Here is a 25,305-nt window from a genome sequence, read left to right as displayed (position 1 = left end):
CTCGTCTCGAGTGACTATTTCTTTAGAGCATTGAATTTGAATTTCGTTATTCTTTTCTGTTTGTCCACATTTCAACAGTATCTGGACTGGAGCTCGATTAATTAAAACGCTAGATAAGCTTGGTGGAAAGTAACGCTGGTATTGGCAGGCTTGTAAGCCCATGTACCAGTAACTGGCAGTAACCTCAGAAATAACTTTTGAAGACCTAGTTGCCTATAGTGGCGTAGCTAAGGTGGGGGGAGGTGGGTCCATATTTGAAAATCCCCCCCGGGCCTCCACTTGATAGGGCTTTAAATGAATGTCCGAAATTTTGTTTCATTAAATGTTAAGCCACCACCATGTTATCTTGCTATTTACATTTTTAACTATAATAGTGACCATGTTGCATGTATTCCTTACATTGGACTTATATATTTATTAAGTACATAATCTCATGTCATGAAGTCGAATATCAAAATGCAGGGGCCTCTAAAGGGGCCTAACCCCCCGGACCCCCCTAATTCTTTGCTACGCTACTGATTACCATACGTAGTCGGTGATGTTTGATTTGCAAAATCTTCTTCAAGAGACCCATCACTGTCACAATGAAATACATAAACACAAAATTTTTTTTAAAAAAAGGGATTTTTTTTTGTTCAATTAACAAATTCACAGAAATAGATTCAGTAACAAACTTAAATCCATCCCGTTTACAATAGTGGCTGGTGGTGTTGGAAATGAACCATCAAAAATTCTCTATACAGAATTCAGCATTGTGACCATCCAAAATAAAATCATGAAATAAATAAACGCACTCAATATTCCAAGCGATAATGCACAATAGTTGATTATTTTAATAACTTATCCACAGAAATAGATTCAAAATTAAACATAAAAATACAAGAACCGCCCTAGTTCACACATCTCTCTCCATGTAGGTTGAAATGTGTGCTGTAATGTCTAGAGTGTTCGTGTACAAGTGTCTGACAAGGCCTTCGTTGAGCTAAGCAGGAGGTCTTTAATTAAGAGCGAGGCTTAACAAGTAGGAGGAACTCTTCATAGCTAACATAGCATTACAACAGCTCCTAAAGTTAGATATCTAGTCCGTGTCTTCTATTTGTAGCGAGTTGTCTTCTTATCTTATCTAATACCGACGTTATTTTAAAAAGAGAGGATAATTACGTTCTACACGAGTCCTTATTTAGTCAACGGCTTAAGCTCTGCTGAGTCGTTGGTTATCCTGACTGATTCAGGCAACCCATCCCAGGCTCTTGTAGCATTATGGAAGAAGGAGTATTTGGTAAAAATGTGTCCTAGAATATGGAACAAGAAATGTCATTATTGTGAAGGCTAGTCTTCTGTTCAATTCTCACCATGTCTATCTTAAATAAGTCTTGTATTTGAGTGCGAAGATTAATGATGAGTGCATTATTTTCCGTGGCTACGCAGCCCCAGCTGTGACCTACCCATTCCTATATTAACCCTATTAATAAGTACATTATACTTTATGTCGCGTGCGAAGTCCGTCCTGCGCTTAAATGAATCATTATGCTATTTTATACATGTTGTCGCTATGTAACAGAATGTTTGTTGCTGAACAATTAAGTTAAATATCTTGGGATAATATTAGGTTTCAACAATTTGACTTAAATATCACCGACAAGCTCATTTTGGTGGCGCACAAATTTTCTTACACCATCTATAGAAATATTTGACAAAGTATCACTTTAGTCACACAAGAAGTTGCAAATTGAAAAGATCGTCTCTCGAGACGTAAAATGCCACAGATCCCATTCTAAACTTAGTCTCTAAGTTTTTTTGGTAATTGTTGCCTTGCAAAAAAACGAACAAAAAGGAATGTTCACGTACTTGCAAACAAAAAGGAATGTTCACGTACTTCCAAACAAAAAGGAATGTTCACGTACTTGCAAACAAAAAGGAATGTTCACGTACTTGCAAACAAAAAGGAATGTTCACGTACTTGCAAACAAAAAGGAATGTTCACGTACTTCCAAACAAAAAGGAATGTTCACGTACTTCCAAACAAAAAGGAATGTTCACGTACTTCCAAACAAAAAGGAATGTTCACGTACTTGCAAACAAAAAGGAATGTTCACGTACTTGCAAACAAAAAGGAATGTTCACGTACTTGCAAACAAAAAGGAATGTTCACGTACTTCCAAACAAAAAGGAATGTTCACGTACTTCCAAACAAAAAGGAATGTTCACGTACATCCAAGTCATTATGTAAGCCTCGTATAAGCAGCGCAAGAGCAACCCCTCCCCCCCCAAAAAAAAGCTCTTGAATAAGAAAGGTGCATAGGACGAAATGAAAACTTATATAAACCTGTGGACAATAACTTTCTCTGTATTAGATGTGACATAATATGTAGGTCGCAACTAGGTTTGTGTCGTCATAAGAACAATTGCTCTTTTCTCTAATCTTTGGCATTGAAGAGGTCATTATTACAAGCAGCTGTCCAGTGAGGGAAACTCACCTCCTTAATGACACGATTTTCAATAAAACACTCATTAGATGATTCATTGTTTTGTAACTTGATTTTTCAATTTGATTTGATTTGTGTGAAGCGTGGTCGAGAGGCCAAGTGCGCTTGAAATTGGCTTGGCTTGGCTAACTAGAAGGGGGCTCTAGGTTCGACACCCGACTCGGGCAGAGTTGTGTTTACTGAGCGAGTTGCTGAGCATAGAAAACCAACTCCTAGATACCCCCTCCCCCCCCCACTGGTCCACAAATGAGATTGGACCAAAAGCGCTCTGAGCATGCTATAAGCATGAAAGTAGCGCTATATAAAAGCGATAATAATTAAATTATAAATATAAATGAAATATAATTATTGAACGTTGAACTGCATTGGATTAATTTTCAACTGTTAACAGAAGTATTCCTTTGAATTGTTTTTGTATTGACCGCACGGAAAGTTATGGTGGTTTACGTTTGGCCCGCGTACTGCTAGTTGCCTAGCCCTGATTACAAAGGAAAGATTTATTCCAGAGGTCATGAATAAGAGAAAGCCTACTATTTCTACGTAGGTCAACTTTTAATTTGATATTCCTTTAATAACAATCAGTTCATTGAAATTTATGGATACCAAAAATGAAATAGTAATAATATAGATAATACAAACAATTCGGCAGTTTTCTTCAGCCACAAATTTACTGTACGGATAGAGGTTAAAATGTTGTTGCTGATACTTGTGCTGAAAATATTGTTGCCTATTTGACCTAAATTGCTCCCAAAATAGTTCAATCCCTCGAGGGAAGCCTATTTGTAATTTAAGTTTTATATATATATATCACACTTTATCTTTACTATATTTGTCGAGCTAGCCCATCTCAGATGTGTATCTTATTAGAAATCTCCAGCTGTGTTAATCGGAAGGCTACAAATGCCAGGTGCTACCTTCAGTGTCTGCAAATCAGGCCTGGTCTTTAAAGCGTTTTTGGGAGGTAGCTCTGCATACGGGTCATCCCCATATGAAATATGTGATCTGCCCAGCGTAGTCCCTCCGTACTGTCCATACCGGCATTCCCAGATTCATCGCTATTTGTAGTGCAGTCTTGTCATCTTATGCCATTGATGGAGCGTAGACATCTTAAGGTGAAGGCTTTCAAGAAAGTCTTAGCTATATTCTACACAGAATTTAAGAACCATTACAACGAAATAAAATGTTCACATAATACAAGAAGAAATTGATGATAAGCATTTTTATTACATAATTAAAAAAATAATAATAATGGTTTGATTTATGACATTTAATTAAGTTTGAACATATTCAATGCACAGCAACTTACATTTAACAAAACACTGAGCCAATCTATAGAAGGGGGCATATTCGTTTGGGAAACAATGTAGGGCTGGTTGTAAAATTACTTTTTTATTAAATACAATAATTTACAAGACAAGGCCAATAAACCCGATTGAGACAGGGGAGATAACTTTAGTAAAAGTATAATATGCATTAACGTTGTAGTACCAAAAGTGCCGAAAAGCTAGACTCAAGGCCAGCCTTGAATAATTGGAGACCCTAGGCGAAGTTACGTTAGTCGCCCAAAATGAAATAGAAAATTAAAAAGTAAATAACGAAAAAAACTAAAATGACGCAATTTATTAAAAACTTGGAGTAGTCGAACAATAGCATTGCGGACAAGTTTCACTATTCCGTCTTTAAAGAAAATTATAATATGCAAAGCACAGGATCTTCACTACTCGGAGGCCCTAGGCGGCTGCCTAGTTTGCTTAAGCCTAAGGCCCCGCCCTGCTTTATCTATTCTGATGCACTGTGAGATAATTGCTAGCTAACTGTGTCAAGAAGTCAGCTTAGCTTTATGTATGGATCACCATTCTTTAGAAGAGAAGAAAGCATTCCTAAATCATTAAGAGAGACTTAGAAATACGAAGTCATGTGACATGACGTTGGACTTGTTCCTCTTCTAGAAATCAACAACTCTTATTCTTTGTTCTTACTCGAATCTACCCCCGCCCCTCCTTCATCTCAGGATCTCTGGGTATAAAGACACAGGCTGCTTCACTAGTAACTTCAATTTAGTCCGTAGATTTGAAGGTCCGTGTTCCTGGAAGTTCTTTGAGACATTTTAGAGAAACATTTTTTCACGTGTTCTTGAGACAGTTCTTGAGACAGTTCTTGAGACAGTTCTTGACCTTTTCTCCTCTCTTATTCGTCTAAAAACTTTGAATCGTTTCAAGACTAAAATTGACCAGTCTTAAACGTTTCTCAGATATTGAATTATTCATGGCATTATTAGGATGCTTTTCCATCGAGTGTTTTCCATCGAGTGTTTTCCATCGAGTGTTTTCCATCGAGTGTTTTCCATCGATTGTTTTTCATCGAGTGTTTTCCATCGAATGTTTTCCATCGGGCGTTTCCATCGAGTGTTTTCCATCGAGTGTTTTCCATCGAGTGTTTTCCATCGAGTGTTTTCTATCGAGTGTTTTCCATCGAGTGTTTTCCATCGAGTGTTTTCCATCGGGCGTTTCCATCAGGATGTTCGTGGTTGGGTACTTTTTGTTTTCTTTCATTATTATAGTACTTGACTCTTTGGTGCTTTTTTTTTTGTTTGAGTACTGCTAGTTTGAGAGTGCATCTTGTTTGAGTGCTTCTATGTTGAGTGCTTATAGCTTGAGTGCTTCTAGTTTAAGTGCTTCTAGATTAAGTGCTTCTAGATTGAGTGCTTCTAGATAAAGTACTTCTAGATAAAGTGCTTCTAGATAAAGTGCTTCTAGATTTAGTGATTCTAGATTAAGTACTTCTAGATTAAGTGCCTCTAGTTGGAGTGCTTCTACTTCTTTGCCTACTCCATTCTTGAAGTGCATCTTGTTTTGTCTTGCTTGGGTACATTTTAATTTCGCTACCTCTTAAAGCATCACTCGTAATGAATTCTCTTTCATCTCCTGTTTCCTCGACACGAGAGTTTGTTACTAGTCGTGCTCATCATGTTCAGCAAGGAAATGTTTTCTTGGCCTGACCTCAGAAGAAAGAACAAGGCAGTGCTGATAAAAGGTCTATTTTTTCGAGCTGCTGTCTGCTGAAGGAGGCAGTGTGGCTGACTGTTAAAGCGATTGGCTTCCAAACCCGGGGGGTACCAGGATGGAATCCTGGTGAAGACTTAGATTTGTTTAATGTCGCGATCTTTGGACGCCACTGATTCCACCCAGCTCTAGTGGGTACATGACATTAGTTCTGGAAAACTAAAGGCGGTTGGTCGTTGTGCTGGACACCTGACACCCTCGTTAACATGGGCCAAAGTAACAGATGACCTTTACATTATCTGCCCTATACCTCTCAATGTCTGAAAGGTGAACTGTTCTCCTTCTATCATGAAATCTTACATTCATTGGTGTAATGAACCAGTATTGCCAAATATGTAGTTTTTTTTAACCAAGCTAAGGTGATGAACTGCCTTAGAAAAAAACTAATAAAAGGGCATCTTTTTTGCTCACTATCGACTAATCCCTTTGACAAAATCCTGTATCATCTCCTTTTGCTCGACGTGAAACGAGAGTGTGTTAATAGTCGTCGTCGTCGTCGTCGTCCTCATCATTGTCTTCAGTACGGAAACACTTTCTTGGCGTGAAGGAGCGAATGATGAAGGCGATCACGGAGAGGAGAAAAAAGAACAAGGCAATGCGGATGAAGGTGTTATATTTGGCGCTTTCATCTGTTGGGAAAAGACAAATAGTGTAAGCTTTGATTAGATTGCTCGTTTTACGAACAAAGGCACATTGAAATTAATATATAAGAAACCAAGACATTAGCCAAAAAAAACCCCAAACAACATTGGAATAAAAAGACAATGGAAATTAAGACAGAAGTAAGAATTAAAGTCTGTAGAAACAAAGGCATTGAAAAAAAGAGATATTAGAAATAAAAAGGCATTAGAACAACTTATAAATTGTAACATGAAGAAATAAATATATTCTGACATTAGAATTTAAGGAGAATAGTCTAGTTATAACTAGAAGGAATCTCAAATAATCTAAGTTGGCAGCAATTATTAGCATCATCTCATTAGACATCATATCATATATATATATAAGAGAAGACAAGAGGCAAATTGTACATTGAAACGAGGGCATTTCATGACCTTACTTTAATATCACACACGAAACTATCTGATGAGATTGGTATCAAGAAAAAAAAAGCTAAGACCTTCAGACATTTATGTTCGTATACACTTCAGCACTTTTGCGAAGAGTGCTCGTCTGCTTGCCATTTCTGCACTTTTAATGAGATTGCTCGTCTGCTTGCCATTTCTGCACTTTTAATGAGATTGCTCGTCTGCTTGCCATTTCTGCACTTTTAATGAGATTGCTCGTCTGCTTGCCATTTCTGCACTTTTAATGAGATTGCTCGTCTGCTTGCCATTTCTGCACTTTTAATGAGATTGCTCGTCTGCAAGGAATCTCGACATTTTATCAGATTGCTCGTTCGAATAATTTACAAAATCGCTCGTTTGAATGGAATTTTGACATTTCATGAGATTGCTCATTAGTCAGGCCTTGAAAGTCCGGAGTGTGCTCGAAGTATTGACTCCTTGGCTATCACATGACTGTCATAGCCAGGCCGTTCTTCAAAAAGACTTTGATCTTAGTGCACCTACTATTATTGACGTGAAGGTAAAAGCAAACAAAATATGACCTGCCCTCTTTTGGGAGGGGGTTCACCCCAAATTATGTAATACGTTTCTGATCTGCGTTAGGACACAGCCAACATTCTAGTGTCAGTGTAAGCGTAGAATACAGAAGTCATTGATAATTGAATACAAAGACTGTAAATCTTAAAAAGAAAAAAAACGGAATTATTTATGTTCTATGTCCTATGTTAATAACTGGATTCCAAATTGCAGGTACTTTGCTTTACAAAGACACTATTACCTTCATCACAGTTAGAGCCAGTGAAGCCAGGTTTGCAGCCTTCTGTACATCTCTTTGACTTGATGTCGCAATCGCCTGAACCACCACAATTGTTACATTCTAAAAAGTAAGAAGGTTTAGAATAGAAGGAAAGAATTGAATCAGTCAGTCGATCTAGTTACAACAGTTCAGACTTCGATCAAGACTTTTATAGAATATTTTTACAAGTGTACATTTGTTTAGGAGGAGCGGTGGCGGAGCGGTAAAGAGCTTGGCTACCGAACCCGGGGGGTTCCCGGTTCGAATCCCGGTGAAGACTGGGAGTTAAAATTTCGGGATATTTGGGCGCCTCTGAAGTCATCCAGATTTGACGTGTCCCTAACATTAGTTGGGGAAAAGTAAAGACGGTTGGAGGTTGTGCTGACCACATGACACACTCGTTAACCGTGGGCCACAAAAACTGATGACCTTTGCATCATCTGCCCAATGGCTCGCACAGTCTAAAAGTGGAATTTTACTTTTACATTGTTTTAATTGAACTCGAGCGATCTTCTTACTCCTTTTTACCTCAATCCTGTAACCTCCCAGAGGAGCATTGGTTGGCAACCACACCTCTCCACCGAACACGGTTCTAAGCATCTTTCTTTATCTTTCCCCTTGTCATTCCTGCATCGTCAGCTTCAATGATGGCTGAACTCTTCCAGGTTTGCTTGTGCCCTTCCTCTTTCCTTGCGGATTCCAAATCAAGTGTCTGCCTTAAAACAATGGCAGCTGTTTTTATCTTGGTGTGTCCTAACTAGTTCCACTTTCGCTTTCTGATATCTTTGGCTTCATCTATCCAGAAACAGATGACCTTTACATCATCTGTTCCATAGATCACAAGGTCTTCTTCTTCTAGCCAGCTTTATTGCTGCTGAGCTGTGAGCTCTTTTGCAGACTGTGCCAAGGAAAAAATAGTGTGCTGTTTTCTTCAGTTGTTCAGCACTGCCGTACAGGGTGTTGGTTATGTTGGGCTGTAGTGGAAGTAGGGTCTGCCTAAGGTGGATTAGGGAGGGGCATTCAAAGAAGATATGGTTTACGGTTTCAAAGGGGTGGGCGCAGTGTCTGCAGAGGGGGAGTTGTGTGGAGTTATATTATATATTACGGACGTTACTAAATAAAATACAATTACCTTCTACGCATGTCATGAGTCATGCATGTTAATCAATTAGTTAAACTCTGCTAAGACGTTGGTTTTCCAGGTTGATTCATCTTTGCCTGATATCCAATCTGGGGGAATGAGTCACCAACCAGCTTCCTCCAAACATCTTGGCTCTGGATGAGTCTCTATTAATCGTAACCGTTAAATAATCACAGCACTATCTAATACCAAATAACTTACGTTCCTCGCAAAAAAGTCCCGTAGATCCAGGCTTGCACTTTGCACAATTCCCTGAGACAGACCCGCATTTCTTATCAAGACACAAAGGACTACAATCTGAAATAATGCACACAATACTAAAGTACAGTTAACACTTTAACACTAATATACTTCTATCTAAAAAAAATTTCGACGAAAGGAACCATTAAAACAATGAAATGGTATGTTTTATGGTCTGTAGTGGTTACTTAACGAGATTAGCTTATCGGGAGCGGTACGTGACGTTTTGACTCAGCCGTTTTGGCGCGACCGGTTTGACGCAGCCGTTTTGGCTTGAGATATTTTGGTACAGGGTACGTTTCGGCGCGAAATATTCTGACTATAATTTAAGAAACATTTAGCTTTTATAATTGTTTATTTCACTGAATTGTATTATTGTATATACAGAATGAATTCAATCCCCTTCCACCGAATTGTTTTTTTATACAGGTTTTGAATTGTCATGAATATATAAAAAGTCAGAGTCCTACCTGAGACCATGGTAACAACAAGCTTCCCTCTCTTCCCCTAAAATTATAAGCGATAAATGCCAAGCGCATTAGATCACATCCATTGATTTCTATTTCCAAAAGACTTTTTTTTTACTAAGTATTTAAATTTATATACTTATTGTCCGAAAAAGCTAACGAACTTTTAAATTATAGTTTTTAATTATTTTGGGTAATGGTGATTTGGGTGAGATGTTCTCTTGGTAAACAACTGAAGACAAGACCTCACCTAATAGGCTTGAAATATATATCTGGATATACCGAAAATTATTAAATTAAATAAACCAATTAATTTTTTATGTGTAAACGAAATGTTCATTGATATTTTTACTTTATCATTGTTTCGATTGATTATTCTTTGTAAGCAAGCTTCATTACTTAAACATATACCTCTATGTTCCTCTTAATAAACAGACGTGCACACGCCGACATATGTGAAACACAAACACTCACATGTAATAAATAGCGAATCACATTTATTAATGCTCAAAGAGAGAATTATGGAACTAAGGATGGCTGCCTGGTCGTGTGGAATTTGTTTCCTGATATGTTGTCTTGAAAGTCCAGGGTTCAAACCTTTCCCGCCTCTATCCTGTGGGGGGTTTGTTTGGATGTTACAATCTTTAATATAAAAAGTAGGAAAGAGAGCATGGGACCAGGAATATTCCTATGCTAACCTCAGCTCCTGTAAGCTCTATGTGAGCTAGACACAGATTGCTATTGATCAGTTTTCTCTTTCTATTTGTTTGTTTGTTGACGGTACTATCAAAAGTTAATCATATTCATTTCCACTTCAACCTCCATCAAAATTTCCCATCATTGTTTTGATTTGGGCAATAAACCCAGACCCACGTTATAAGGAAAAGAATGTGATTTAACAATAAGTACAAAACTAAATTAAAGACCAAAACTAATGGACTCAAATATCTCTTTTTTTATACATAAAAATACGTTATACAAAAACGCACATACAAAACATAGATATTTGTATCATTCATTGTTCTTTAAAGAAATAATAAAATATATAAAAATAAAATAATATAAACAATTTCGGCCAAAACGTCCCCTGCGCCATAAACGGCTGCCCTAAAACGTCCAGCTACGTATCGGGCAATATCTAGTTGTTGTTGTTGTTGTTGTTGTTTTTAAAATGCTGGCTGCGGCGGCTTCGAAACGAATCAGCTGAAGCTCACTTACAAAGGCCGCGCAATACACATTTCAGACCAAAGGAAAATCCACTGTCGAGTACAGACGTAGACAACAAAAAGAGAATCTAAATCGACCACAGGCAGACAGTGGTTGTGTCTTCGATGGATGTGGCAAAATATGTAGGTCGCAGCTGAGCATCGGTAACCACGTCAGATACTATATTACTAATTAATTTTCAGACTGGAAGACAAGCTTTAATAATGTATTTACTGTATACTCCATCGGGTAGCCATGCTGCATTCTTTTGTTTAAAAAACTAAAAAAAAAGTCTTTTAAAGAAGACTTAGAAGTCGATGCGCAAATTTTTTCCGAACATTAATTTATTATACTCTTGAATCAATAAAGCCTTACATTCGGAAACGCAATAGTCCTTTCAAGAAAGCGACAGTCTTTTCAAAACCGATGTTGAATCTAGACCTAGATTAAGTCTCTAGCCAAATTTACATTTATTTATTTTTTACTTTGAAAATTATAACAGCCAGATTAGTGTTTTCCTCATTTGGCCATCGAGCTAGTAATTCTTTTCTCAGCAATATACATCAACTTTTAATTTCTAGGAAAATTGTTAGAGCCGTTTTTAAGATCATCTGTCTAGGTCCCTTAATCCAGGTTCCATGAAGTTCTGTTCAGTGCCTATAATACCATGGGTAGATGTAATTTTCGCCTTATGAAAATTGTAATTGTAATTGAATAATCTTAAAATAGGTTAACTTAAAATGAATTTTTACCTTTGTCGCAAAAACTTCCATAGAACGTGTTCTTACAGGCTTCACATTGTCCAGTGAGTCTGTTGCAATTACTTAAACAGCTTGGAGAGCAAGCTGCATAGAGAAGTATGAGCGTTAGTCTTTAGTCAAAGAGAGAGAGAAAGAGAGAGAGAGAGAAGGAGAGAGAGAGAGAGAGAAGCGAAAAGAATGAAAGAGTGAGAAAGAATAGAGAAAAATGATAGGCAGGCCTGTATTGAAACAAGAAGGGAAGCGTGCGCAAGATTGAAAAACAAAACGTGAATTAAGGAGACGAACATATCAACTTCTTTATGAGAGAATGGAGCATACAACAGAACATCATGGAGTCGCGCTGGAAGAACTGGCGCAACAAGAGCTAAGACAAGAAACAAAACAACTTCAACGCAGTAGAGAAGTGCCTAGTCAGACGTGGCAACACGCTACTGGTCTAAACTGCGTATAGATTGCGAAGTCATAGGTCAGTGTTTAGGCCTACTATTACGATTGGTCTAACACAGACAGACAGACAGACAGACAGATAGATAGATAGAGATAGATAGATAGATAGATAGATAGATAGATAGATAGATAGATAGATAGATAGATAGATAGATAGATAGATAGATAGATAGAGATAGATAGATAGATAGATAGATAGATAGATATAGATAGATAGATAGATAGATAGATAGATAGATAGATAGATAGATAGATAGATAGATAGATAGATAGATAGATAGATATAGATAGATAGATATAGATAGATAGATAGATAGATAGATAGATAGATAGATAGATAGATAGATAGATAGATAGATAGATAGATAGATAGAGATAGATAGAGATAGATAGGTAGATAGATAGAGATAGATAGACAGATAGATAGATAGAGATAGATAGAGATAGATAGATAGAGATAGATAGATAGATAGATAGATAGATAGATAGATAGATAGATAGATAGATATGGACTGTTTTAAAACGGTTACCTTGCTCTCGTAAAAGAGTCTGGTGCGGAATAAGCTTCATGTCTCAAAGTACTTCTTAAGCCCACTAACCTCAGAAAACTGAGCACCTTTACCTGTTCCTTATTTTGCTATATCGATTTTGTATTAAAATGATCTGTTAAGAGCTTCCATCTCTGTCGGTCTTTAATCAGGACCAGATTCTCTTTCATTGACAGGCCTGTCCATTCTTTGATGTTGATTGAGCATCGTTTCTTTTGACAGTCTCTTCATCATAAGCTGGTGCTTCTTCCAAAGAAGAAAGGCCTTTGCCAGTTTTAATGAACTCGAGATATGGCTGCACACTAGTTACATACTCTGTCATACGCATGCTTAACTTACTGCTGTTGCAATCCGCTCCAAAGTAACCGTTGATGCAACCTGATAGACATTGTGCAGAATCCTGGTCACAACTTCGATCGTCTGCACAGCCAGTACTACAGGCTGGAAACAAAAAGAGTAAACATCCTTTTTCTTTTTAAAAAATCATTCTGGTGGTGGTCAATCATTTCTCATTGTATCTATTTCTGGTCATGCTTCATTATTGCGTGAAGCCTTTTCGGCGGAAGTCATATGACGTGAATTTTATTTTATGCGTCATTTGAAAGCATGTAAAGACCTAAGCTTATTTAAATTTTAAGATGATGAAATATTTGTTTAAAATTTGTTTGAAAAGCAAAGAAAACATTACGCCTAAAGATTTTCGGATTGATGCAAATATTTTTCGAGGAGAGACAAGAATATCAGTCGACGGTAAAGGCAAACTACAGAGTTGATTACATTTTAAATAGATTAATGAAGCTATTCCGAGGCGGAATGGGTACAATGTGGTTGCTATCAGTGATGAAGGAAATGTGTCCATAAAGGAAGAATGCATTTGAAGCTTTTCTCGTATGATGATGTCTTCGAAGGCTCAGTGAAAGGTTTGTGGATTTCGTTGACTTGACGATTGAAATAAGTCTCCGAAAACGCTTGTCAGATGATTGAGGAGACAATACAACACAGCTCTCTCTAAAAAAAAAATACTATCGTGATCATATAAAACGCTTAATTCTTATTTTTCTTATCTTTTTTCTTTTAAACATAGAATGTTGATGTATATGGTGCACAAAGGCCACACATTTTGACTGAGACAAACTCTTAACTCTTGAGTGATGCCTCAGTTGAAACGCGTCATTTTTTCATAACCCCTCTCCCTTTTTTTATCAGCTCCGAACAGGTAAAATAGTTGCTACTAGTTTTTGGGTTGTCTGTCTTTCCGTCCGTCCAGTTTAGATATCAAAAACTTGAAAATAAAATGAAAATCGAACATCATAATATTTTAGTCCTTTCAAAGTTCTGATGCAAAGGCTACTTTTTTTTTTCTTTTTCAAAAGATAATTAATTAATTTTTAAAAATTAACTAAGTAAACAGATTTTTCATAAAAATACACAATTTGTACAACTATTCACTATTAAAAGTAAAAAACAAGGGCGACTATTTGATTGTTATGAAGAGTTTTAAGCACATGTTTAACACATTTATGCAAACGGTTTTGTTATTTAAAAAATAGTTTTAATAAAATGTTTATTACTAAATTGAATCTTTTTTTTTTTTGTTATACAAGCTACTAATATTTTAGACAAGCTGTTTACTTTTGTGTTAAAAGAGAAAGAATATATTTAATATGTATAAAAGTCGACTATAATTTTAAGCAGCAATTAATACGCAGCGTTATATACTATACACGTGACGTGTATGAAGACCACAATGCATCTATACATTTAAATTTTAAAAAAAGTTTCTTCCTGCAGGCCTTGAATGAGAGATTGCGCTTTATAAAACAATTAAATCTATTAGATAATCATTCAATAACAGCAGTTTGGCCAGATTCACATTGAACCATATCTTAATAACTATCAGTTCATTAGATACATATGAATAATAACACTGTAGTAATTATAACATTAATAAACATCTATATCCTGTGAGACAATGTCGTTAGTCGAACTAACACTACAATGGTATTGGCACACATTCGACAAAGGGCGCGTCTCTTCTTTTTGTATTGACGGAGATATGGTCGTATACTGAAACCAGCCTTTTTACTAGCGTGAGCGAAACACTTTGGGAGGGCCGGTTTTCAGTTTATGTTTTCACACAAACTCTATTTGTAACCTTGTTTTCCGCAAGTTACACCCACCTGTTGATTGTCTGGGCTGATCATGTAGAAATATTTGTTACAAGCTTTAGTGCCAACATATGTTGCGAATTATCCTTATTGGCAACAACCAAAACTCGATGACTCGCAGGGGCAAGTATTTTATTGTAGGCGTTATGCAAGTTGTTACTTGCTGTTGACACAATGCTAGAGCATCAGTAAGTATCTAAAACATCAAGAAAGTACTTGATTTAGCTTTATACCTAACTGGCATGTTTTTGAGTGGAAACCGGCGTTACAACCAAACAAACATTCACCAGTCCGTTTAGCGCATTCCTGGTTATCGCAATTGGGAGAGCAGTCTGAGGAAAGAGACAATTGCGAACAGTCATGGAAATGTTTCAAAGTTTGAGCCTGTCTTCAGAAACACAACAAAACGACCAAAAAAAAAATAGTAATAATTTTCGCTGCTACATTTATCCCAATGTAAAAGAATAGAAATTATTCATTTAGGGAAAAGTTTAACAATGACCATAACTCTATGATACAATATTGTATGATGTTAATTGGCATGTGGCTCATTGACTCCGTAAAAGACATTAGTTATGTCCATGTGGCTGCTGGTCTTGGTTTCTTCTCCTTGAATTGAGGCAGAATTTGCTTTGAATTCTAAAATACTATTCCCTATAGGCAAAACTTGGCCACAATACAATAACAGTATACCTAAACCCCATTAGTGACCTAAAGAAGAGCGCTTGTCAAAGACCGACACAGGCAACGAAATGAATACTTAAAAAGACCAATGGCGAACAACTGGTTTGTACGTAATAGTTGTTTGCGTGATCACGTGACATACTGCACCCATCCTTAATATTAGGACTCGAAGGTAATGCCTTAATCTTGTCTTCAGTCTGTATTGCCTTAATCTTGTCTTCAGTCTGTGTTGCCTTAATCTTGTCTTCAGTCTGTGTTCCCTTTAAACTTGTCATCAGTCTGTGTTGCTGGTGAAATATTTTTGTACCTCAAACCCTGAAAGATCGCCATTATTCCTAGTGGTACGTATTGTAGTAAATCTAAGGAAGCACTTAACGAAAGGAGGGAGGTAATAACAGACGATGTAGTTATTTTACAGCTAGAAACAAATAGTTAGACATGGACTTCAGCTATCAATTCCTACTTAACACTAGAACAGACCACCAACACACTTCCCAGTGTCGCTCCAGGTCCTCCAAACAGTTCACAGGTATCAGGCAGGTATCACGCAGGTCCGTAGCCTACTTAGCCCCAGACAGTTCAGACTCCCATAACCTGCAGATCCCTTCAGCCGGATCTACGACAGTCCTTCCTGTGCAATCAAAATGTCTTCTCCTACTCGTGTTCTCTGGTGCTCTGATGCGCTCCGTCGGGGCGGAAATTAGGTCTCAATAACAGTGTTAAGGGATAAACGGGTTGGTTTTCCCGTAGATTTTTACGTAAGAAACTGTTGGTATTGTGGTCGCTGTAAGGTTGTGAAAGTGAGTAATAGAAAAGAAAGAGGATTGAAGATTTAGAGAAAGAAATTAAAGAAAGAGAAAAGTGAAAAGAAAATAGAGAAAGAGAATAGTGAAAGAAAATAGAGAAAGAGAATAGTGAAAAGAAAATAGAGAAAAAGAATTGAGAGAGAATAGAGAAAGAAAACAGCAAAACAAAATGGGAAAAGAAAAAGAAGAGAAGAGAAAAAAAAGCAAATGAAAATAGAGAAAGAGACTAGCGAAAGAGAACAAAGAAAAAAAACTAGAGAAAGAGACCAGAGAAAGAGACAAGAGAAAGAGACCAGAGAAAGAAACTAGAGAAAGAGACCAGAGAAAGAGACTAGAGAAAGAGACCAGAGAAAGAGACTATAAAAAGAGACCAGACAAAGAGACCAGATAAGGAGACTAGCGAAAGAGACCAAAGAAAGAGACTAGAGAAAGAGACCAGAGAAAGAGAATAGTGAAAGAAAATAGAGAAAGAGAATAGTGAAAAGAAAATAGAGAAAGGGACTAGAGAAAAAGACCAGAGAAAGAGACCAGAGAAAGAGACCAGTGAAAGAGACTAGAGAAAGTGACTAGAGAAAGAGACCAGAGAAAGAGACTAGCGAAAGAGACCAAAGAAAGAGACTAGAGAAAGAGACCAGAGAAAGAGACCAGAGAAAGAGACTAGAGAAAGAGACCAGAGAAAGAGACTAGAGAAAGAGACTAGAGAAAGAGACTAGAGAAAGAGACCAGAGAAAGAGACTAGAGAAACAGACCAGAGAAAGAGACCAGAGAAAGAGACTATAAAAAGAGACCAGACAAAGAGACCAGATAAGGAGACTAGCGAAAGAGACCAGAGAAAGAGACTAGAGAAAGAGACCAGAGAAAGAGACCAGATAAAGAGACCAGAGAAAGAGACCAGAGAAAGAGACTAGAGAAAGAGACCAGAGAAAGAGACTAGCGAAAGAGACCAAAGAAAGAGACTAGAAAAAGAGACTAGAGAAAGAAAATAGAGAAAGATATAGAGAAAGAGAATATAGAGAAAGAGACTAGAGAAAGAGACTAGAGAAAGAAAATAGAGAAAGAATATAGAGAAAGATAATTAGAAAGTAGAGAAAATAGAAAAAAAATAGAGAAAGAAATATGTCCTTTTAATGACACTTGTTCTAATGGAAAAGTGGCCCTTTGAAACACTTGTGCTTTATGTCAAAGCCAAAAAAAAAAACCTTGTTAAATTATGAAATTAGAACCAATATTTTATTTTATTTTATTTCGCGTTGGTTAACTCTTCAACGTTTCATTATGGCTGGCCCCTTCCACTGCGCAGCTCTACGTAGAAATGTAATCTATGTGAGTCAACTACCAAGCCTGAGGACATCGTAGTTGTGACCTTTTATATTTCACATAAATAAGGCCCATTTGTAGCAAGTTGATATAAAACAGCCTGATCTTAGAAATTCTTGTTTATCAAAGACTAAATCACTTACTTTCTTCGCAGGTGAGATTACCGAAATAACCTACAACACAATCTCCGATACACCAGCCGTTATCACTGTTGCATTTAACACATCCTTTACTGCAGGCTGAAGAAACAAAAAAGAAACAGTATGCAGTTTTCTTTGCGCTATTTAGTTTTTAAAATAAAAAAAAAATAAAAAACATAGAAATTAAAGCTTGATAGGCGAAAGAAAGGATAAATCAACATGGCACGGAATATAAAACAGCTGCAGATTTCCATAGTTATTGTTTGACTTTGAGAGAAGCAGCGAGTGACATGATGAGATCATCATGGTCTATTCACTTACTTGTAGGTCAAAGCATGTGTAGAAATATGGGAGGGCTATAGGGAGCCATCTGACCACTTGGCTCTTGGTAATGAATACAGGACTTTTGATAAAGTCCGAGGGGCCATTATCCGAACTATTCGCTGGAAATGCTTTTATTTATTAATTTATTGCTCAGTGGGAGGCTCGGTGGCTAAGCGGTAAAGTACTTACCAGGGCCCCTGGTTCGAATCCTGGTGAAGACTGGGATTTTTAATTCCGGGATCTTTGGGCGCCTGTAAGTCCATCCAGCTCTAAAGGGTGCATGATATTAGTTGGGGAAAAGTAAAGGCGGTTGGTCGTTGTGCTGGCCACATGTCGCCTTTGTTAACGGTAGGCCACAGAAACAGATGACCTTTTCATCGTCTGCCCTATAGATCGCGTTGGAAACACTACATTACTAATAATCCTATTCTGCTGGAGGCCGGTGATGACAGATCGACAATATGGCATCAATAGCTCTCCGGGGCGATACATAGTCCACATGAGGGATTACCGAATGCTAAAGTAGATTTTTTTTACGAGCCACAGGGGGTGGGGGGCTGTGTAACAAAGGAGATGCCTTCCCGGAAACACTTTAAAGATCAACTTGGGCGCCACTGTGCCCTAAGAGACAGAAAGGCATGCAGCTGGTAGCAGATGGCCTCTGTGGCACGGGACATATAGTTGACCTACATTCTCATTCTCCCCCTTTTTCCTTTTAAAAAAAAAAAAGCCAAAGTCTGGCCTGGAAAATGATACATTAAAATGACACTCGGAAGACGAATATTTTTATACATCAAACATGGCAAAATATACAGGTCGCAAAATCGTTCTCACGAGAAATACTGCACACAAGCTTATCTTCGGAATTGAAGACAATGCCCTCATGTTACATGTTAGGTTTACACTTAACTCTTTCCGTAATTTTTTTCCTTGTTTCGATAGTATTTTTTCTTTTGCCAATTTGTATTTCACTATCCTGCTATGATTAAACTTCAATCACTTTTTGTTTTATATTCGGTATCGAATTATAGGAGAATTCATGCTCTTTTTACACAACACAAATAAAACTTTATAAATCCAAAATCAATTTAGTTTAAAGGGGGTCAAATCAACGTTGGCATCTTCGATTAGGAGAGAAAGAGTTATAGAACAAAATAAAATAATATCTCGCTTGTTCTAACTTTTGGCTTTTGAAACTCCTACTCTTAGAGGACAACCGTATTTTGAGTTTTACAAAGAAATGTTAATTGAAAAAAAAAAAAAAGCGTCAGACAATGTTCCGCTCCAACAACTGTCTAAAAGACCAATCGTGCAGTTGAAGCCTTTCCGTCATAGATGTGACTTATTTCAATCAGAACAGCGTTCATAAAAGATCGTCCATGTGTGCAGTGAGTCATAACTTACCGTTCTGACACGCTTCACCGTAAAACGTTCCATTGCATCCACGTTTGCAATCTCCAGTTGTTGAGTTGCAATCATTATAGTTGCATTGCGATGAGCACTCTAGGAGAAAACTTTAAAAATGATGACAACTGATGCTAAAGATTCTAATGCAAGTCACTTTGTGTACTGTCGTTGTATTTTTATTTGGGGGGGGGGGGGGGGCTAATGACTTAGTGAAATAATGGTTAAGATATTCACTGCCTTGTATCCTATACGCTAGATCAGTATTTCCCAAACTTTTTCCTTAACGGAACACTTCATTATGAGTATTTAGCGGAACACTTTGCTTATTTTTTTAGAGAGATTAATTCACATACTGGCCTACTAGTTTATTATTCCAGCAGTTCATGTTCCGCAGAACACAGTTTGGGAAACACTGCACTAGATGAAACTCGAGAATCATGTTGTACCAAATTTAATCACAATAATTGTTAGTGCTGTTGTGTTTCAGTGCAACTTCAAATGCAACTTTGGATTCAAATCTTAATGCAACTTTTAATGCAGCTTTGATTTCATCACTGAATGCAATATTGAAAGCCCAATTGAATTCAAAAGTAACATATTTGCACGATTAAAGTTGTGTGTTTAGCTGAGCAATGTTGTCTATCTACTTGACAAGAAGACAAACATTGTTACATATTGAGTAACCAAAGTCAGTAATCATTATCTTCTATTAATGGGGCTGTTTTTTTTGTTTTTTTTTTACACTACTTATGAACGGATATAGCTATACCATTAATGGATCTGAAAAGCTGAGTCAAATGTTTGAAATGAAAGAAATATGTGACTCGCTTAATTTGAATAATTATCAGCCATGCAAATAATAACTTATATACCTGTTTATAAAGGGCAAGAAATTTCGAGATAAAGAATGAATATTAAAAAATTTGACAGAGATTTTAAGTTTAAAATATAACTAGCCATATATTACCCGCGGCACGCGGGTCTCAATTAAACTACAACTGATATAGTCACTGATATAGAGTATTAGAAGCAAAATAATATTATTATAAGCGAAAGCATGAATGTAAAAATAGAATGGAGTTATTAAAATAGCGGATCGACCTAAATCCAATTTCTTAATAAAAAATATTTTACTATTTGTAGCCTATATAAATTTAGATCTAGATTTAATAACAATAATAAATGTAGATCTACTATAACTATTATAATAGATGTAATATATATTATTGTACATTACTGTCTAGTCATGATCTCTGATACTTATAGTGTATAAAGGTCTGCTTACTTACTTGGAGATAAATGACTAAACGATTTGAAATCGTGTTCATCTAAATCTAACGAAATCCGAATGAAAGACTTGTAAGGATAGGTCTAATATAGTTTTAGACCTACATTAAAATTAGATTCGTCTGTTATGATTAGGTAAATTACATCCACTTTCATTGAACATTATTGATCTATCAGTTTAAGAGTGACTTCAAGGGCAAAATAATCTTATAAATTTAGTATCATATGTTTGTTTATTAAATATCCTGCATATAAAGCATTGTCTTTCCTGTCCAATCACAGTTGGTTTAGACTGCGCATGTAAGGTGTGCGCGACATATACGTATATCTTGAATTGGCAGCTATATCGAACGAATTAATGTACAATTTTGAAGGTTAATTTTATTAAATAATGAAATGAATAGACAATATATTGTAGGTTCATGTGTAAAAGTAAGGAACTATTTTTGTGAAGATTTAGATTTAGCCTTCGCGAGATATTCTGTTCTGCGCCTGCTTGACCTGTCGGTAGTGTTTCATGTCAGAAGCGCGAGATATTATGAATGGATATGACACAATGGAAAAAGCCCTGGTAAAAATATAGCTAGGTCTATTATATAAAAACATTATATATATACTTTCTGAACAATTGGCACCATGAAATCCTATATTGCATCCGTCTTTGCACTCTCCATCTTCGAGGTTACAGCTGGTATTTATTCTGCAATTCACTGGGCAACCTGAAAATGAACAAATCCTAACTTTCAGAGAGCTCCTTAAAGGAACTAATTAATTGCTCACTCGTAAACTTTTGTAATTGTATTGTTCTAAGTAAAAAAAAATAAAAGAGGGTCCATAACAAAAAAAAAAATGTTTCCATGTTTTATTTTTTATCTAACACTTATTAGTTATCAATAGAAAAAAAAACGCTCTATGAGAGGTCATAACGGGGTATTGTTTATTTAAAATACCATTAGTAATTTTTTTTCTTTAACTTTCAACTGGTATAAAAGAAAATGAGTCCGGTAAAAAAAAAAATGCAGGAGCCATTCTCAATTTTTTTTTGATGCGTGACAATGACAAGTAAAAGATTAGGGGTGACAACTCGTTACTGTAAACCAAGGGAAATAAAAAGCACATTGTGCACTGTTTCCTTGTGACCCGTTTCAAGTCAATTAAAAGTTTGTCATAAAACGATAAGGAGGCGCGATGGCTTTGGGTGGATCTTGCATTGCACGAAACCTGGGGTCCTGGGTTCGAATCTCGGTTTAAATTTGGATTTTGAATTTATATATATGTGAATTTAGTCCCCCTATTACGTTTCGACAAGATTTTTTCTCCCACTTCCCATTCTTGGATCAAGCTGAAATTCGAGAAAAATACACAGTCAATAATCAGTAAAAAGACCAAAAGTTTTATCACTTATGTAAATGAGAATAGGAATTCCAAAAAAGACAAAAATGTTCTCCTCCTGAGAAAGTACAATTTGTGAACTTACGAAACTGACAATTCTCTCCCCAAAGCCGGTCCTCACATCCGCCAGTACACACGGCTGTAAGCTGGTCGCATTTGATACATTTCAAGGGGCATTCTGTGCAGAAAATGTTGGACAGAAAAGCTTGAAGGTCAAAGCGTTTCATTAGGGATCTACTACAAAATACATAGCCATGGAATCTTAACTCCGAATTCTTAATAGCAATAAACACAACTCACTGTTATTGCTATTAATGGCTTCTTCTTTTCTCGATCCCATTTATCCACTCTAAAAAACGATAGGCTCAGCTTAGCTCCTCGGTGGAAGCACCAATTTCCTTTTAACTCTTTCTCTCCGTAATTATTCTCCACGTTTCAATGGAATTACTCATTTAGCTCATTTGTATGTCACTTTCCTGTTTTTGATTAAACTTGAATAACTTTTGTGTTTATTTTGAGTTTGGTATGGAATTAAAGAGGATTGCATGCTCCTTCTAGAAAACGCAAATTAATGTTCAGAAAATCAAACAAATTAATATAATTTAAAGGGATCAAATCGATGTTGGTATTGTCAATTAGGAGAGAAAGAGTTAAGGGCACATTTTCGACCGTTGATAGACAGACTATAGGTACCCAATTCTACATAGTCCTTCCCTAGACGTTGCTTGCTTTTTTTCTAAAAGGAAATAGTATCCAATCTGTTTCAAGAAATTTCAGACGGAATACCATAGCTGACAGTCACTTCTACTTCATCGCAGTATTGGAGTCCCGAAGCCTTAGCCTTGCTAATCAGAGGAGTTGGCAAATTCAAGCAACCCTCTTCTTGATGAACTGACTCACTTGGCTGTCAGGATTTGAGAGAAAGAGAGAGATAGAGAGAGAGAGAGAGAGAGAGAGAGAGAGAGAGAGGGAGAGAGCGAGCACTGGTCCGTGTGCGGCAATGGGTCTGTCCTTGTATGGCCACATGGTAACCTTTAAGAACTCACTGTCCGCTTCCTTATACGTGCTCTAAAGAAGTAATCTCAACGTGTTACTTTTAAGAAATGGGTTTCTGAAACCGCAGGCTTACTCAGCCCCCGACCTCTCTTTTTTAAAGATACCAATTACCTGCCCTTACCTCTTAATCTGTTATATGCATCAGTGATTTGATTTAATTTTGATTTTAGGCACTTTATGTATCAGTTTTGCCTGACTAATTATCGAGGCACCAAAATCAGGACAGGTGCTCTAATTAGTTGATATTTACATATTTTTTTTATACGCATGTCATTTTGTAAGATTATTTTGTAAGTAATTATAATTTATTAACAATGGGAGCTTACCAATTGCTTTGACCATTAAAACCAATATTACTTAAAACTGTAACATACGCGTTCCTTCCCTATTGGATGCAAATAAGGCCACGGTCTCAATCCCAAATAGGCTACCTATCAAACTCTTTGCTACTACTGAGTATTATTCCTGAAGATATCATGTTGATTACACGACCTTTTCAACAAAATATGCATTTACTAAAACAGGAAATAGTTCTCAACAGTGCATGCTGGGAAAATTCCCCGCTAAGAGCAAAACGAACGGAACCATGTTACACGTTTCGGATGTTCCTTCAGATGTGAAGATAATTACATCCAAGCCTCAAGCAAGACAACAAGGGATGGTGGTGGCAAGGTTTAAACCTGGGATTATCGTGACCATCGAATGGACAATCCAGAGTGCATATCACATGACCAGGCAGCCATCTTTTTGTTTTCTGGCTCCATGACACTCTTCTCTCTCATTAGTTCTAAGTGGGCCTCTCTATTGACTTACCTTCTCGACACCATCTCCCATGGAAGCCTCTCTATTGACTTACCTTCTCGACACCATCTCCCATGGAAGCCTCTCTATTGACTTACCTTCTCGACACCATCTCCCATGGAGGCCTCTCTATTGACTTACCTTCTCGACACCATCTCCCATGGAAGCCTCTCTATTGACTTACCTTCTCGACACCATCTCCCATGGAAGCCTCTCTATTGACTTACCTTCTCGACACCATCTCCCATGGAGGCCTCTCTATTGACTTACCTTCTCGACACCATCTCCCATGGAAGCCTCTCTATTGACTTACCTTCTCGACACCATCTCCCATGGAAGCCTCTCTATTGACTTACCTCTCGACACCATCTCCCATGGAAGCCTCTCTATTGACTTACCTTCTCGACACCATCTCCCATGGAAGCCTCTCTATTGACTTACCTTCTCAACACCATCTCCCATGGAAGCCTCTCTATTGACTTACCTTCTCGACACCATCTCCCATGGAAGCCTCTCTTGCAGCCAGTGTAACATAACCCCGTCTTCATCTCACATGTATTACTGTCACAATTACCAGGACACGCTGTGGACATTTAAAAAAGCATAAATAATAAAATGATATTGTTCCTTTTCTACTTCAATTCTTTAGGCACTCATTATTTGAAATTTAAATATATTCTCTGAGGATCAAACACTAATGGACGAGATCGCTACTTGATTATCTTCTCTTACCCAACGCTACAGAGTCGTTATTTTTTTCTTATATACCCTATGCATTTTGGAAATCTATTTTAAATTAAATGCACTTCATTAAAATGTAAGTGCACAAACAAATCTCAATAGAACATGATGAGTAATGTGCACAGAGAACGCTAGAACACGAGGAGTATTGTGCACAGACAACGCTAGAACTGGAGGAGTAATGTGCACAGACAACGCTAGAACTGGAGGAGTAATGAGCACAGACAACGCTAGAACTGGAGGAGTATTGTGCACAGACAACGCTAGAACTGGAGGAGTAATGTGCACAGACAACGCTAGAACTGGAGGAGTATTGTGCACAGACAATGCTAGAACTGGAGGAGTAATGTGCACAGACAACGCTAGAACTGGAGGAGTAATGAGCACAGACAACGCTTAAAACTGGAGGAGTAATGTGCACAGACAAATCTAGAACTGGAGGAGTAATGTGCACAGACAACGCTAGAACTGGAGGAGCATTGTGCACAGACAACGCTAGAACTGGAGGAGTAATGAGCACAGACAACGCTAGAACTGGAGGAGTAATGTGCACAGACAACGCTAGAACTGGAGGAGTAATGAGCACAGACAACGCTAGAACTGGAGGAGTAATGTGCACAGACAACGCTAGAACTGGAGGAGTATTGTGCACAGACAACGCTAGAACTGGAGGAGTAATGTGCACAGACAACGCTAGAACTGGAGGAGTATTGTGCACAGACAATGCTAGAACTGGAGGAGTAATGTGCACAGACAACGCTAGAACTGGAGGAGTAATGAGCACAGACAACGCTAGAACTGGAGGAGTAATGTGCACAGACAACGCTAGAACTGGAGGAGTAATGTGCACAGACAACGCTAGAACTGGAGGAGTAATGTGCACAGACAAATCTAGAACTGGAGGAGTAATGTGCACAGACAACGCTAAAACTGGAGGAGTAATGTGCACAGACAACGCTAG

General features: G+C 37.4%; 1 protein-coding gene across 1 annotated transcript; it reads right to left on the bottom strand.

The window, feature by feature from the left end:
* Positions 1-12,387: 12,387 nt before the first annotated feature.
* On the bottom strand, positions 12,388-24,251 carry LOC129923430 (cell death abnormality protein 1-like). The gene is made up of 6 exons (XM_056014331.1): positions 24,088-24,251; positions 21,832-21,924; positions 20,972-21,073; positions 17,340-17,435; positions 14,623-14,721; positions 12,388-12,662 (listed from the first exon to the last, which is right to left on the bottom strand). The coding sequence occupies exons 1-6, from the start codon at positions 24,194-24,196 to the stop codon at positions 12,388-12,390; spliced, it is 774 nt and encodes a 257-aa protein (XP_055870306.1). The 5' UTR covers positions 24,197-24,251.
* Between the last annotated feature and the right edge of the window lie 1,054 nt (positions 24,252-25,305).

This window comes from Biomphalaria glabrata, chromosome 16 (assembly GCF_947242115.1).
Source record: "Biomphalaria glabrata chromosome 16, xgBioGlab47.1, whole genome shotgun sequence".
Lineage (NCBI taxonomy): Eukaryota > Metazoa > Mollusca > Gastropoda > Planorbidae > Biomphalaria > Biomphalaria glabrata.
The sequence above is the reverse complement of the archived record's forward strand: the minus strand, read 5'-3'. Positions and strand labels throughout refer to the sequence as shown.